A 16282-nucleotide genomic window follows, 5' to 3' on the forward strand; every position below is an offset into this window, starting at 1 on the left:
CCTGCTGAGAACAGAAGGACATGTCACTCAAAATGGACTTTGAGAGAGGTGGTATAGCTTTCTACTCAGCCTCTTTGGTTAGGCCTATTTCTTTCTTGTGAATACCGTCCAAAAATGTTCAATTGTGTGTTTATTATGGTTGAGTGTTTTCAAGAGAGAGGGTGGGTGGGTGTGTTGGGGATGCATGGGAAACTTGCACCATGCTCAAGTCATTAACAGGAGAACAAGACTCATCATAGAGCAACAGCATGTTTATTTACCTGGCGTGTGTGTGTGTGTGTGTGTGTGTGTGTGTGTGTGTGTGTGTGTGTGTGTGTCGTCAAAGTGTGTGTACATGCGAAAGAATGTAGCCTAATTGTATTGCAACCTTCTCTCCTCTCTCTTGTTCTCTCTCTCTCCCCCTCTTCTCTTTCTCTCTCTCCCCCTCTTCTCTTTCTCTCTCTCCCCCTCTTCTCTTTTTCTCTCTCCCCCTCTTCTCTTTCTCTCTCTCCCCCTCGTCTCTTTCTCTCTCTCCCCCTCTTCTCTTTCTCTCTCTCTACCCCTCTTCTCTTTCTCTCTCTCTCCCCCTCTTCTATTTCTCTCTCTCTCCCCCTCTTCTCTTTCTCTCTCTCCCCCTCTTCTCTTTCTCTCTCTCCCTCTTCTCTTTCTCTCTCTCTACCCCTCTTCTCTTTCTCTCTCTCTCTCCCCTTCTTCTATTTCTCTCTCTCCCCCTCTTCTCTTTCTCTCTCTCCCCCTCTTCTTTCTCTCTCTCTCCCCCTCGTCTCTTTCTCTCTCCCCCTCTTCTTTCTCTCTCTCTCCCCCTCGTCTCTTTCTCTCCCCCTCTTCTCTTTATCTCTCTTCCCCTCTTCTCTTTCTCTCTCTCCCCCTCTTCTCTTTCTCCCCCTCTTCTCTTTCTCCCCCTCTTCTCTTTCTCTCTATCTCCCCCTCGTCTCTTTCTCTCTCCCCCTCTTCTCTTTCTCTCTCTCTCCCCCTCGTCTCTTTCTCTTTCTCTCTCTCCCCCTCTTCTCTTTCGCTCTCTCTCCCCCTCGATCTGTCTGTCTCTAGCTGATAGATTATAAATTACGTTGTCCATTTCTCTAAGGGCTGGAAGGCACTGCAGGCTAGATTAAGTTCCTGTTTACTAACAGCTACACTTTCATTCACAGACAAAAGGGGGGGAGGAGGGGACGTCCGGCATACTATAAATAATTCACACAGAGAGAGGGAGGAGAGAGAGGGAGGAGGGATACTGAGGAGGGAGACTGAGGAGAGTGGTCGTTGGTTTTGTTACTGTTCAGAGATATCAAAGTATGATTTTGAATGTAGGCCTATCCCAGAGTTAAACATTATACCATACGTCATAAAGTTTGTGTCATTTGAGTCATGTGTCTGATACCGTGATCTACTTTCTATGGTTTATCAAGGTCATGTAGTTTCAGAGAAACGAGATAAGAGCTGTAAAATGAACACAAGTTTCCCCCTCACATTTTCTTGCCTGTCTGTTTTTCCCACACCATTTTTCATGGAGTTTGTGTTTTGCTGAAGAGGGAATGCAAGGTCACGGTTAGAGCAGGAGAACAGAATAAAGGGGGTGAAGAGAGGAGAGGAAGGAATCGATATATAGATGACCTTAGTAGGAGAGAGTGAGAGAGAATGCATGAAGGTGGAGATTGAAAGAAGGAAGGAGAGAAGGTATGGATTGCGATGTGACTTCAGATGATTGGGGTGCGGGCTCCAGGCTACCTCGTGGTTTTAGGGCTCAGTGGGTTCTCTTCTCTTTTAGCCCAATTACAGAAATAAATCTGCGCTCTGACAGTGGTGGGGGGCAGGGTGTGTTGAGGGGTGCTTTGGGCATTTTACTGGAGGTTTTATAGTCTGTAATGTTGAATGGGAAGAAGAGGGGGAGTTTGGGGTGAGAGGGGTTGGATTCAGGGGTTGACTGATAGAATTGGGACTGGAGGGGACGGGGATTGAGGTTTGCGAGTTTGTCTGGGTAGCAAGGGGGTGCAGGAAGAGAGAGAGAGAGAGATTGAGTGTGTTGCTGGAGGTTTCATCTCGTTACTTGCTGTGCGTGCGTGCGTGCGCGCTGGGTAGTTGTGAAGCCACGTCTGTCGGGTTGCGAAGGAGATCCAAATGAGGTGTGAAAATGGGACGGAATGAGGGAGAAATGGAGCGAGAGAAAGTAGAGCAGAAGACAGTCATCATTCACTTCAGCTGATTGTCCATCTGTCAGCTCCACGTCTTTATTACTGTGGTTCATTCAACAATACCTGTTTCTCTCTCGCTCTCTCACTCATTCACATCCTCTATGGTTCCTTATCGTTTGTTTAAGCAAGTCTGTTCTCCCATAGGCCTACTTTCTCAACATCTTGCTGCTGTACGCCTATATATTGGCTTTTAGTATAATATTAATGAATCTGGTTTTATTAATAAGGGCTTTTCAGAAAGACTAAAGTTCTACACTTAGTCAGTTAGGAAGTCAACAGAAAATGACTGGTTAAATATTGTACAGTCAATGGTTGACATGTTGAGCATTTTGGAAGGCGTCTTTCCCGGGTTCGATCACCTCAGTCGGAGGTCCTCACCTGATGCCGTGTGTTTGTCAAGCCGCGTATCAAAAGCGATCTCATTTTATTGGTCGCGTACACATTTAGCTGATATGCGGGCATAGTGAAATGCTTGAAGGATTAATATTAGTGTTGTTTTGGGGCGTCTCCTCTCCTCAAAGCATGTCTGTGGTCGAGGGATGAAGCCAGGGATGAAGGGTGGATAGACGGGGGGGGATAAACCTAATCCAGGAGATGTCTAGTTTTCTCCTCCATATGGCAGATCTATTGGCCTTGTCTACTGGTCCCTCTGTGTTCAGAACAATAGGTCCTGTAATCACTGCAGCCATGGCCGGCTTGTGTTTGCATGTTATCTTAATACTGTACGCGTGTCAGATGGTGTGATGCTCACCCCAATCACAGAACAGGCCAGGAGCCCCACACCAAGCATGGGGAGTCAGTGAGAGAGGGGGGAGAGAAGGGGGGTCAGAGAGAGGGGGGTTGGGGGAGAGAGAGGGGGGGAGAGAGAGGGGGGAGAGGGAGAGGGGAGAGAGGGAGAGGGGGAGAGAGGGGGGGGGAGAGAGGGGGAGAGAGAGAGAGAGGGGGGGAGAGAGAGGGGGGGAGAGAGGGGGGGGGGAGAGAGAGAGGGGGAGAGAGCACACGGCAGTGAACCTGTCAAATACACACACACACACACACACACACACATACACACACAGCATTGTGAATGTACACTGCAAAGAGGTTCAGGAGAGGAGGAGACAAGTTTGAAAGGGGGGGACCTTTTACCCACAAATTCAACAATCATTTGCAATCCCATTCAAGCTCCAGTTTCAGCCCCCTCCCATCTCCATCCCCCCATCCATTTGGGAACACATAAAGGAATACAATACAGGGCAGTAGTAGGGGCAGGCAGAGAATTGAGTTTCTGTGTATACTTGTGCGTGTGTCTCCATAGTGCTTTGTGTGTGTGTGTGTGTGTGTGTGTGTGTGTGTGTGTGTGTGTGTGTGTGTGTGTGTGTGTCTGATAGACGCTGCACAGAGTGGACAATAGGCGGATTGTATGTGATCTATATTCATGTGGCCCAGATTTAGAGGCCGTGTGCTAACAGCATGCTGGCTGATCAGAGGGAGGGAGGGAGGGAATGACGGAGAAAATGATCAGAGTTGTGGTGAGATGAAAAGGGACATACACACAGACATTCAGTCAGGAATCGTTGTTGGTCTCTAAGAAAAGTCAACAGTCCTTTCTTTGTGCATCAGAGTACAAAGCAGGTGGTGTCCCTAAGTACTAAAGTCTACTGCAGGAGAGGAAATATCAGGCCAGCATAGCCCTCCTGGGGAAGTGAAGAGAAACTCACAGCAGAGACGAGATGTGAGATTCAGACACGAGAGAGAGAGTCTGTGCTTTGGCAGGTCCCAGAGTGGGAGTGAGGGAGCGAAAGAGAGTAGGCGAGCCTATCTATTCTGTATTTATGAAATCCATATACCTTACAGTTAAGTATAATTACTCCTGGTCATACTGTTACATCGTGTTGGAATCTTTCATCTTTAGAGTCCTGTAGAGGGAGAGAGAAAGAAAAAGAGGGAAGAAGAGATAGCGAGAAAGGGATAGGGAGAAATTAAGAGAAAGGGTGAGAGAACTCCATGGTAACCAAAGCACAAGGGAACAGATTCTACACCCCTCCCGCTGTGTGTGTGTGTGCGTGTGTTCCTCAAAGGTCTGGGCAGCGCCTGAGATAGGAGGGGGTGGGCAGTGTGTGTGAGGGGGAGAGGCTCATTGTGAACACACACACACACACACACACACAGAGCTGAGCCACCATATAGAGTGAGTGAAGAAGAGCGTCGGCAGCACTCGTTTGTCCTCCTCCTCCTCGTTCCCTCGCTCATCCGCGTCGCTTGTGCCTTTACAAGTCCTTTAATATTATTATAGGAAAATAAAGACCGACTGGAATAATGGTGTTCATCGGGACCTCGTTAAAGTCTGTCATTAAATACTTCAAGAGGAAAGGTAAGAGAGACACTGGTTTCATTTGCTCTGACTTTTCTTCCCTCTTATCAAATATATCATTCATTTTACAGTGATGACAGATCAGGTGTCACTTTGAGAGGACTTTTCATAAAATGAATTTTAGTTGTGGATAATGTTACACAGGGAGGGGGAGGGGGGGTGTTTCTGTGATCTGACGGAGTACATACTGTTGTACTCTGTTACCTAGTAACCAGTGGGAGAGGCGTTTAAAGGGTTAACGTCTCGGCTGGAGTTAAAGTGCCCTCTCTTTCATTTGAAGCGCTCTCTTGGATTTTGTAGAAATTGGGGCAATTATGAATGAATTTAGGATAGTAGGGTCTGTGTGTAAGGGGATTGGGGACGTGTGTGCGAGAGGTGACATGCTCTCACTGAAAGCCGTTTGTGCTCAACCTAATCTCAGTTGTATCCTCTATTAGCACTGTGTGTACTGTAATTCTCAGATCAACTTTGTTAATCCCTACCTCAGCGTTTTCAGACTCCTTCCACACACCTGTGTAGGTAGAAAAGAGGAGGCTCTGATACAGTAGGTAACCTAAACTACAGTGGGATGTTTTATGGAGTGATCCGTTGCATGGACAGAGCCACCTTGCAGCTGTCACTGTCACTGTGATGATGCAGAGTCATCAGGAGTAGATGATATCAGCCTCTGGCCCTGCTGCATACCTCTCTATTCCACTGGTCCTGCACATCACATGTGATTGTTTCTCTGTTTGTATTGTAGTGCTATATACAGGATTATAAACTGGGTGGTTTGAGCCCTGAATGCTGATTGGCTGACTGCTGTATACCACAAAACATTTATTTTTAATGCACTAATTACGTTGGCAACCAGTTTATAACAGCAAAAAGGTACCTCTGAGGTTTGTGGTATATGGCCAATATACCACAGCTAAGGGCTGAGTCCAGGCACTCTGCGGCGCGTCGGGCCCAAGAACAGTTCATAGCCGTGGTATATTGGTCATATACCACACCCCCTCGTGCCTTATTGCTTAATTAGAAGTTGTCAATATGCATGGATTCTTTTCAAATATAGATTCTAAGAGGGCCGTGTTTCTGAGTGTGTTTCTGCAACTTTTGTCTTTCTTTCCTCTCTGAGATAATTGTGTGCTGGTAGTAAGGGAGGTGTGCTGGGGGGGGTTAGGTGACAAGTGAAAAGATGTGGACATTGTGGTAGCATGCGTGTTTCTGGGCGAGTGTGATGGAGTTGGGGGGTTGTCTGGGGGTATTGTACTAGTGAAAGGCCCGATGTGGAGGCTGATTCTGTGGGACAATACAGGCTTTATGTCCATAGTCCCAGTGGCCTTGGTCTGGCTCTGGCTTTGACTGGCTCTATTCACCACATCAGGCCCCAGGGTGGGGGGAGAGCTAGCTACCTGCATGGACTGGGCTGGAGGATACTCCGAGCTGTGTTTGTGTATGAGACAAGTATTAGGCTAGACAATCACGTGTTTTGACTAGGTTGTTTGGGACTAGTGGATACAAGTGTGTAACTTCATTTGTGTGTAACTTCATTTGTTTTGTGTAGGCCTATCTATGCACTGTTAGTCTGGTGCAACAGTAGCCGTTATGTGTGTAGTTAGGCATGTTTGGGTGTCCGTTGTCAACTCCTTCACTTTATGTGAGTGTGTATTTGGAGTGTGTGAGCGTGCATGTGCACGTTTGCGTGTCCCGTTCCCTCTAGCTCTGTCCTCCTGTCCAGCGTTGTCCATTGGCCAGTGGTGTGGTGATGTCCGGCCAGATTGATCCTTTTTACGAAGGTCTTACACACTGGCACAACCGTGTGATGGTGATATGCAAGGATACTTATACACACTTGGTCCGTCACACACTGAGAGCTCACACACACACTGAGAGCTCACACACACACACACTGAGAGCTCACACACACACACTGAGAGCTCACACACACACACTGAGAGCTCACACACACACACACTGAGAGCTCACACACACACACACTGAGAGCTCACACACACACACACACTGAGAGCTCACACACACACACTAAGAGCTCACACACACACACTGAGAGCTCACGCACACACACACTGAGAGCTCACGCACACACACACACTGAGAGCTCACGCACACACACACACTGAGAGCTCACGCACACACACACACTGAGAGCTCACGCACACACACACACTGAGAGCTCACACACACACACACACACACTGAGAGCTCACACACACACACACACACTGAGAGCACACACACACACACACTGAGAGCTCACACACACACACACACTGAGAGCTCACACACACACACACACTGAGAGCTCACACACACACACACACTGAGAGCTCACACACACACACACTGAGAGCTCACACACACACACACTGAGAGCTCACACACACACACTGAGAGCTCACACACACACACTGAGAGCTCACACACACACACTGAGAGCTCACACACACACACTGATAGCTCACACACACACACACTGAGAGCTCACACACACACACACACTGAGAGCTCACACACACACACTGAGAGCTCACACACACACACACTGAGAGCTCACACACACACACACACACTGAGAGCTCACACACACACACACTGAGAGCTCACACACACACACACACTGAGAGCTCACACACACACACACACTGAGAGCTCACACACACACACACTGAGAGCTCACACACACACACACTGAGAGCTCACACACACACACACTGAGAGCTCACACACACACACACTGAGAGCTCACACACACACACACACACTGAGAGCTCACACACACACACACACACTGAGAGCTCACACACACACACACACACACACACTGAGAGCTCACACACACACACACACACTGAGAGCTCACACACACACACACAGAGCTCACACACACACACACACACACACACAGAGCTCACACACACACACACACACACTGAGAGCTCACACACACACACACACACACTGAGAGCTCACACACACACACACACACACTGAGAGCTCACACACACACACACTGAGAGCTCACACACACTGTCAATGTGGCTGACATGTGGCAGCAACGGGTGTCATTCATCCTCCGATGATTCTACCACTCCTCAACCACGTGGTGGATCTCAGTATTCTCAGGGTTTACTTTTCCTACACGAGAAGGTTTAGCTGTGTGTGTGTGTTTGAAGAGGAGAAAGGAGAGCGATATGTTGGAGAGATATGCCTAGCTGTTTGTAAAGAACAGTTGGTAAGCAACAGGTCATGAAGGAATACAAAGGCTCCTCTCTCCCTGCCAAAGAGGTAGTTAACCGGCCATCGGAGAGGTGTCAACTTTAACTGCTGAAGAGAGGAACTCCTAACAGACGTCACGTCACACTCCATCGGCCGGCCCTGCCACCTGTGGTCCCTAGGGACTGGCACACTGGATGGCTCCTTCACACCTGTGGTCCCTAGGGACTGGCACACTGGATGGCTCCTTCACACCTGTGGTCCCTAGGGACTGGCACACTGGATGGCTCCTTCACACCTGTGGACCCTAGGGACTGGCACACTGGATGGCTCCTTCACACCTGTGGTCCCTAGGGACTGGCACACTGGATGGCTCCTTCACACCTGTGGTCCCTAGGGACTGGCACACTGGATGGCTCCTTCACACCTGTGGTCCCTAGGGACTGGCACACTGGATGGCTCCTTCACACCTGTGGTCCCTAGGGACTGGCACACTGGATGGCTCCTTCACACCTGTGGTCCCTAGGGACTGGCACACTGGATGGCTCCTTCACACCTGTGGTCCCTAGGGACTGGCACACTGGATGGCTCCTTCACACCTGTGGAAACATATAACCCCCGCCTTACACAAACCCCCCCCCCAAGTCCCTCGTCTCATTTGCCTTTCCCTCAGGCCTTTTGCACCGTTCAAATGGCAGTTCAACTGTTGACATTTGGACAGGCCCCGGGGCATTCTAATGAAGGACGTCACCCTGTTAAAACGTACAACATTTGAACACCATCCACCCCAGGGGATTCCAGGTGCTGGCTTCCAAATGTTTCCTAGACTTTCTCCTTGGCCTTTTGGGCTCCCAACACAGCCACTCAAAAGGCTGTGTTGGGGACAGGGTGGTAGTTGTAGGGACAGGACACACATTTCCTCTAATGGTCCATTAGCACATGTGGGAATGAATAAGGGTCAAGTCAAAAGGACCCTTTGCCCCCCTCAACCCAGAAAACACACACTACCTCAGATGGCCCATTTGCACCTGTTGAAAGACTCCTTCATGCACCCCGCATCCCCACACACACACCTCCTTCCTTAGCCTGCCCCTTTCCCAGGATCCTCCCAACTTTCCCCTCTTTCTGTTCTTACTTGTCTGACTTCTTCCTGAGATAGATGGTCATGTTGTTAGTCAGTACAGGCACAGAGCTCGAGGGCTTGTTTAGAAGAATGGAGATACCTGGTCTCCCTATCCCAGATAGTACTTTAGTCTGGATACAATCGCTCGGTAAGTCCTGTGTGTGTGTGTGTGTGTTTTCTCTTGAAATGGGCAAAGTAAACAGCGGATGGTGGCACTACTTGTTGTGTGTTTTTGTACCGTCTCTATTTCCTTATTGTTGATATGTTGTGCAGGATGTAACCTGAGGATTGTGTGTTGTTTGGACAGTATTGGATGACCAAGAAATAACCAAACGGGGTGAACAATGATTAGTCTGGGCTCCCGAGTGGCGCAGTGGTCTTAGGCACTGCATAGAGGTGTTACTACAGACCCTGGTTCGATCCCAGGCTGTATCACGACCAGCCGTGATCGGGAGTCCCATTGGCCGGGGTAGGCTGTCATTGTAAATAAGAATTTGACTTGCCTAGTTAAATAAATAGTTTGAATATTTTGAACATTTGAGAAGTTGTTTGAGAGGCAATGTTTTGCAAGTTCTTCTTAGCTTGTTCTATTGGCAGTAGGCTAGTGTCTGAAACAATGCTCTTCGTGGGTTTTTGTGTTGAAGCCTGGTCTCTCAGTGGAGAACATGCTGTTTTGAAGACCACATTGAGTGTACAAAACATTAGGAACACCTGCTCCTTCCATGACAGACTGACCAGGTGAAAGCTATGATCCCTTTTTGATGTCACTTGTTAAATCCACTTCAACCAGTGTAGATGAAGGGGAGGAGACACGTTAAAGAAGGATTTTAAAGCCTTGAGACAATTGAGACATGGATGTGTGCCATTCAGAGGGTGAATGTGCAAGACAAAAGATTGAAGTGCGCAACTCAATATTAGGAAGGTGTTCCTAATGTTTTGTACACTCAGTGTCTATTGGAATGTTCTTCAGTTGGATCTTCTGACTAACCTTCCCTCTACTTTCCATTACCCTCCCTGACAAGTGCCCTTCACAGTTTAGTCATTTAACAGCCTCTCTTATCCAAAGTGACTTACAGTAGTGCGTGCACACATTTTCATACTAGTCCCCCCGTGGGAATTGAACCCACAACCCTGGTGTTGCAAGCGCCATCTACCAACTGATCTACACGGGGCCATGCATCACAGTAGAGTGTTAAAGCTGTTTGTGTGTAGGGTCACACCTTCATACAAATGTCACTCCCTCCTTCCACTCCAACTCAAACAAGATTTATTAGCATTACAACTTCCAGATAAATAACAGCTGGCCTATAGGCTGGGTAAGGTGGCAGGTAGCCTAGTGGTTAGAGCATTGGGCCAGTAAGCAAAAAGTTGATAGTTCAAATCCCAGAGCTGACAAGGTGAAAAATCTGTCGATGTGCCTTTTGAGTAAGGCCTTTAACCCTAATTGCTCCTGGGTCGCTTTTGATAACGGCTGTCCCTGGCCGTGACTCCACGGTTCAGAGTATATATTGTATTATTATTATTATATTATATTGTAGAACAACACAGGGGGGTTTCTACTCGTTTGTGTTTAAAAATGGAACATGAGTTGCACCAGTGTGTCCTGAAGTTGACGGTTTGATTGAAGAAGAAGAAAACCATTTCCAATAAAATAGAACTAATATCAGCATCCACCAAGTTATTATTTATTTCAAAGCATCAGTCCTGACATACAACAGTAGCAAAACACATGTAGCCTATATTTGTTCAACACGACTGCCTTTTTAAACTGTAAATCGTTTAATTTCCTTGCTTCTCTCTCCTCCCTCCGTAGCGGTGTCTAACCTGGATGAGGAGAGCAAGTGGACAGTCCACTACACAGCCCCGTGGCACCAGCAGGAGAACGTGTTCCTGCCCGGCAGCAGACCGCCCTGCGTAGAGGACCTCCACCACCAGGCCAAGGTCAACCTCAAGACCGCACTGAGGGGTAAGGACCACAACCGCACTTACAAACATGACCACACACACACAAATACAGTGTTGTTGGAATGGACCACCCATTGCATTTCATCACCCTCAATATCTCTTGATAATTTATTGATGTTCACGACGTTACGACAACGTTGTAAAAAAAACAACAACAACAAAAACCGCCCAAAGCGTTGGTTTGCCTATAGCTACACCAACACTCCCGTGTTAAGACCTCCTGTGGTGTGTCCAGTGTCTTTGAGGGGTGAACATGAAAGGTTCCCCCAAAACAGCCAAAACTCGTCACTTCCTGGTCTGTTCCCAAAGAGAAGGTTCAGTTGTGGGACAAGGGGGAGGAGTTGAGTGGGTGTGTATGGGGTTGGTCTGTGCTAGTTTGTTGTTGATCAGTGTAAAGGACAAGACATGCGGTCTGCCGTTCGTTCACTTGCTGACGGCACGGTGTTATAGTCTGACTGCCAACATTTTAGACCATTCTACATGTAGAATCTGGTTGCACTCCGTTTTCAAAATATGTCTGGCATTCTGTTCGTGGGTGCTAAGTGCCCCTGGCTGGCAAATGTCATCGGTGTGTCCGTGCCTTTAGAGAGATTCTCTGGCACTTTTGTATACTTTTTAGCCAGTAATTCTGAAAGTCGCACTGACTCATGAGCCAAAAGTGTATACCACGTCACACATGTGCACGACATTGTTGCTCTCTCCCTGGCTCTGCTGTGTGAGCGTCTTGCTAACTGTCACTCAAGTGGTGAGGGGCTGAACCTGCTGCCTGGAACTCAAATTGCTATGGAGCTGGCCCATGTGGGGGAAATGTAGGGAGAATGGCGCTGCCAGTAAACGGTAGCATTCAAATTAGGGATTTCGTGGCTAATTGAGGTAAGACGTGTCATTCTGCTCATAGATTATGCATGTATGAACTACACATTACACATCCAGCCCAAAGCGGGAGGGTTACAAAACATACTTGGTAGTCGCCAGAGTTCTGTAGCAGGATGGTGTGTGAGAAGGTGAGTGTGGGGCGGGGGCTTGTTATTCATGTGCTAGGTGAGCTTGTGTGCCAAGCAGATAAAGAGGGAGAATATAAAGGGAGAAAAGGGAGGAGAGAGAGAATAGGAGGAGAGGGACTGAAGACAATAGAAGAGGTAATGCATAGAGTGTGTTATTAATTCACCTCCGCTAAGATAATGCCACACACACACACACACACTGTCTTTGTCCTTCTGTCCCATTGTCCTGGTTCTATGTGAGGTTATTGTCCATGTAATATGACACACACCCGCCATGCTACACACCGCATGGGTAATGGTATCCTTTGATCACCTGCCACCGTCCTTCTGAAAGAGCCCTTCCAACAGGTGTCCGGGGAGACTGCCTGTGTCGGTCGGTCTGTTACGTCGTGGTGTGTGTTTAGCTGCTGAACCCATGTTCTCTTCCCATGAAGCTGCTGCTGGGATGCTCTGTTACATCATTTAACTGGTCAGCCTACAGTCTGATAGCAATAGAAGCAGTACACAACGGATACTTTCAAACTAAACCCTGTACAAAGCTGTAACACAAGGGGACCTAGAAACTGCCCAAAGCGCTGTTCTATGGCTGACCAGTCTGGTTAGAGTCAAGATATGAATTGGTATAGAGAGAAACTTATCTGAGAGCAGCACATAAGGTCTATCCACCACCATGCCCCTGCTCCTGTGCTTACGAAGCCCCCTCTCATTAAATCTGTCACCCCCGTCGGCCATATCACCAGGACAGAGACACAAAGAGAAGTTAGGGAAAATTCAATATCAGACCCTGCTTGGGTCTCAAAGCAATCCATATGCAATCAGCTGCTAGTGTCATCGGCACAACGCCCGAGTCTCTCAACAGTTAGGACAGGGTCATTACCCATAATGCCATTCGTCGACACATTCTGGTGTCAGGTTGTGGTCGTGTGCTGGGTGACTGATTGGTTGGGAAAGCACAGACATATTGCGTAATATCAGACACATAGTCAACAGTGTTTGAAAGATTTGGATCGATTAGTACCTCGCTCTCTTTCTACATCATTCTGGGATGGTGCCATGTGACCATAGCAATAAAAACCTCCATATTTCCCCTTCAACTAAACTCCAGCCCCTGTTCTGCTCGACAACAGTCCTGGAAACGGAAACTGTGTAACACCTATTCCCCTCCTCCTCATCATCTCAAGTGGCTTCTAAAACCCTTCTATTCCAGATCACAGGCGGAAACACTAACAGCCATCAGTAACTAGCTGCTCCATTAGGCTCCATTAAATGACACTATTATACATGCAGACAGCGCCTCAGTCCCTGAAGAGACCTACTCTAATGAGCTATGTAGGCATTAGGACATGAAAGACGAACGTAGTCTGTAAGGTGTAGCTCCGTAGCGGGTACGAACACATCAAACCACTCCTTCACATGAATATGACAATGTGCCGATTTACATTTGTACATCAGTGATTTGACTAATTAGTTGCGGGTATTCAACACAAAAGACTAGAGGAGTAGCGGATGTCTTTGTCGCTATACACACATCAAACGGAGATGGCAGAGACTAGAGAAATGAATAGGCCTATTTGGTCGCTGTAGTAAAGAGCATTCGGTGTAAATTATATGTATATTTTTTAAATTTAATCTTTATTTAGACTGCTGACCACTCGGGAGCCCAAGGTTCGACCCCGGGCTGTGTTAGAACCGGAAATGATTGGGAGTTCCATAGGGCAGTGCACAATTGGCCCAGCGTCGTCTGGGTTAGGGTTTGGCCGGGGTAGGCCTTCACTGTAATAAGGATTTGGTCTTAACTGATGGCCTACCCCGGCCAAACCTTCCCCTAACCCAGACGACGCTGGGCCATTTGTGTGCCGCCCTATGAAACTCCCGATCACTGCTGGTTGTGATACAGCCCGGGGTCAAACCAGGGTCTGTAGTGACACCTCTAGCGCTGAGATGCAGGAGCCCCGAATTTGAAAGTATACGCACAAAATTAATATAAGAGTTGAAGTGGGAAGTTTACATACACTTAGGTTGGAGTTGGATAGGACTTTGTGCATGACACAAGTAGTTTTTCCAACAATTGTTTACAGACAGATTATTTCACTTATAATTCACTGTATCACAATTCCAGTGGGTCAGAAGTTTACATACACTAAGTTGACTGTGCCTTTAAACAGCTTGGAAAATTCCAGAAAATTATGTCATGGCTTTAGAAGCTTCTGATCAATTGGAGGTGTACCTGTGGATGTATTTCAAGGCCTACCTTCAAACTCATTGCCTCTTTGCTTGACATCATGGGAAAATCAAAAGAAATCAGCCAAGACCTCAGAAAAAGAATTGTAGACTTCCACAATGGTTCATCCTTGGGAGCAATTTCCAAACGCCTGAAGGTACCACATTCATCTGTACAAACAATAGTACGCAACTATAAACACCGTGAGACCACTCAGCCACCATATCGCTCAGGGAGGAGACGCGTTCTGTCTCCTAGAGATGAACATACTTTTGTGCGAAAAGTGCAAATCAATCCCAGAACAATAGCAAAGGACCTTGTGACGATGCTGGAGGAAACCAGTACAAAGTATCTATATACACAGTAAAACAAGACCTATATCGACATAACCTGAAAGGCCGCTCTGCAAGGAAGAAGCCACTGCTCTAAAACCACCATAAAAAAAGCCAGACTACGGTTTGCAACTGCACATGGGGATAAAGATCGTACTTTTTGGAGAAATGTCCTCTGGTCTGATGAAACAAAAGTAGAACTGTTTGGTGATAATGACCATCGTTATGTTTGGAGGAAAAAGGGGGAGGCTTGCAAGCCAAAGAACACCATCCCAACTGTGAAGCATGGGGGTGGCAGCATCATGTTGTGGGGGTGCTTTGCTGCAGGAGGGACTGGTGCACTTCACAAAATAGATGGCATCATGAGGTAGGAAAATTATGTGGATATATTGAAGCAACATCTCAAGACATCAGTCAGGAAGTTAAAGCTTGGTTGCAAATGGGTCTTCCAAATGGACAATGAAGCATACTTCCCCAAGCATACTTCCAAAATGGCTTAAGGACAACAAAGTCAAGGTATTGGAGTGGCCATCACAAACCCCTGACCTCCATCCTATAGAAAATACATGGGCAGAACTGAAAAAGCGTGTGTGAGCAAGAAGGGCTACAAACCTGACTCAGTTACACCACCTCTGTCAGGAGAAATGGGCCAAAATTCACCCAACTTATTGTGGGAAGCTTGTGGAAGGCTACCTGAAACGTTTGGCCCAAGTTAAACAATTTAAAGGCAATGCTACCAAATACTAATTGAGTGCATGTAAACTTCTGACCCACTGAGAATGTGATGAAAGAAATAAAAGCTGAAATAAATCATTCTCTCTACTAATATTCTGACATTTCACATTCTTAAAATAAAGTGGTGATCCAAACTGACCTAAGACAGGGAATTTTTACTAGGATTAAATGTCAGGAATTGTGGAAAAACTGAGTTTAAATGTATTTGGCTAAGGTTTATGTAAACTTCCGACTTCAACCGTAGCTTGAAAATCGCTCTTTTGATATGGACATGTATATAGCTATAGAATTATCTATAGCATTTTAGATTATACTATTAAATCATGGATGTATAAATATTATTTAATTAGAAATTATTAAGTTATGTATAATTAGTCTAGTACATAATATTTCTACATCTCGTTAGTAGATGATGTGTTATTTAGTAGCTGATCTAGTTAGTCATGCAAATATGACAAAAGAGTCCCTGTTAGCAGAGTGACTGAAGTGTAAATAGCCACTGAGGGAGGGAGGAGGTGTTTGAGAGAGGAGGACGATTCCACCATCTGTGTGTGACAGACTGGAAGGGATACCCCCTCCTAGCTCTCACACACACATGCATGTACACACACCACACACACACACACGTAGATTAGGAACACACACATCTCACCCCTCACAGCAGGGTCTAATGAGAGAAGCTGTCAGGACACACACACACACACACACACACACACACACACACACACACACACACACACACACACACACACACACACACACACACACACACACACACACACACACACACACACACACACAGGCTGCTCGTCTATATGCTGTGTGTCTCTGAACAGCTGCCCGGTATATTGCACAGGTCAGCTCCTCTGCTGTGCGTGTTCCCTGAGGTGTTGAGCTCTCGACAGGTGTAGACACCACTACCAGGGGTGTAGATACCACTACCAGGGGGTGTAGACACCAAAACCAGGCGGTGTAGACACCACTACCAGGGGGTGTAGACACCACTACCAGGGGGTGTAGACACCACTACCAGGGGGTGTAGACACCACTACCAGGGGGTGTAGACACCACTACCAGGGGGTGTAGACACCACTACCAGGGGGTGTAGACACCACTACCAGGGGGTGTAGACAACACTTATGTGTGT

The 16282-nt window shown here is 47.2% G+C and overlaps 1 protein-coding gene across 8 annotated transcripts in view; it reads left to right on the plus strand.

Annotated features, from left to right (window-relative positions):
• Positions 1 to 16282, plus strand: part of nhsl1b (NHS-like 1b) — a 169885-nt gene that overhangs the window by 132611 nt on the left and 20992 nt on the right. For 7 of the 8 annotated variants that reach the window (XM_064991245.1, XM_064991242.1, XM_064991239.1 and 4 more), the window contains one exon: positions 10692 to 10844. In XM_064991245.1, the coding sequence (XP_064847317.1) occupies positions 10692 to 10844 (153 nt within the window). Of the gene's footprint in view, positions 1 to 4319; positions 4540 to 10691; positions 10845 to 16282 lie in introns of those variants that run through there. The other variant, XM_064991243.1, reaches the window with a different exon arrangement.

The sequence above is a fragment of the Oncorhynchus masou genome, chromosome 16 (assembly GCF_036934945.1).
Source record: "Oncorhynchus masou masou isolate Uvic2021 chromosome 16, UVic_Omas_1.1, whole genome shotgun sequence".
In the NCBI taxonomy this organism is placed as follows: Eukaryota; Metazoa; Chordata; class Actinopteri; order Salmoniformes; family Salmonidae; genus Oncorhynchus; species Oncorhynchus masou.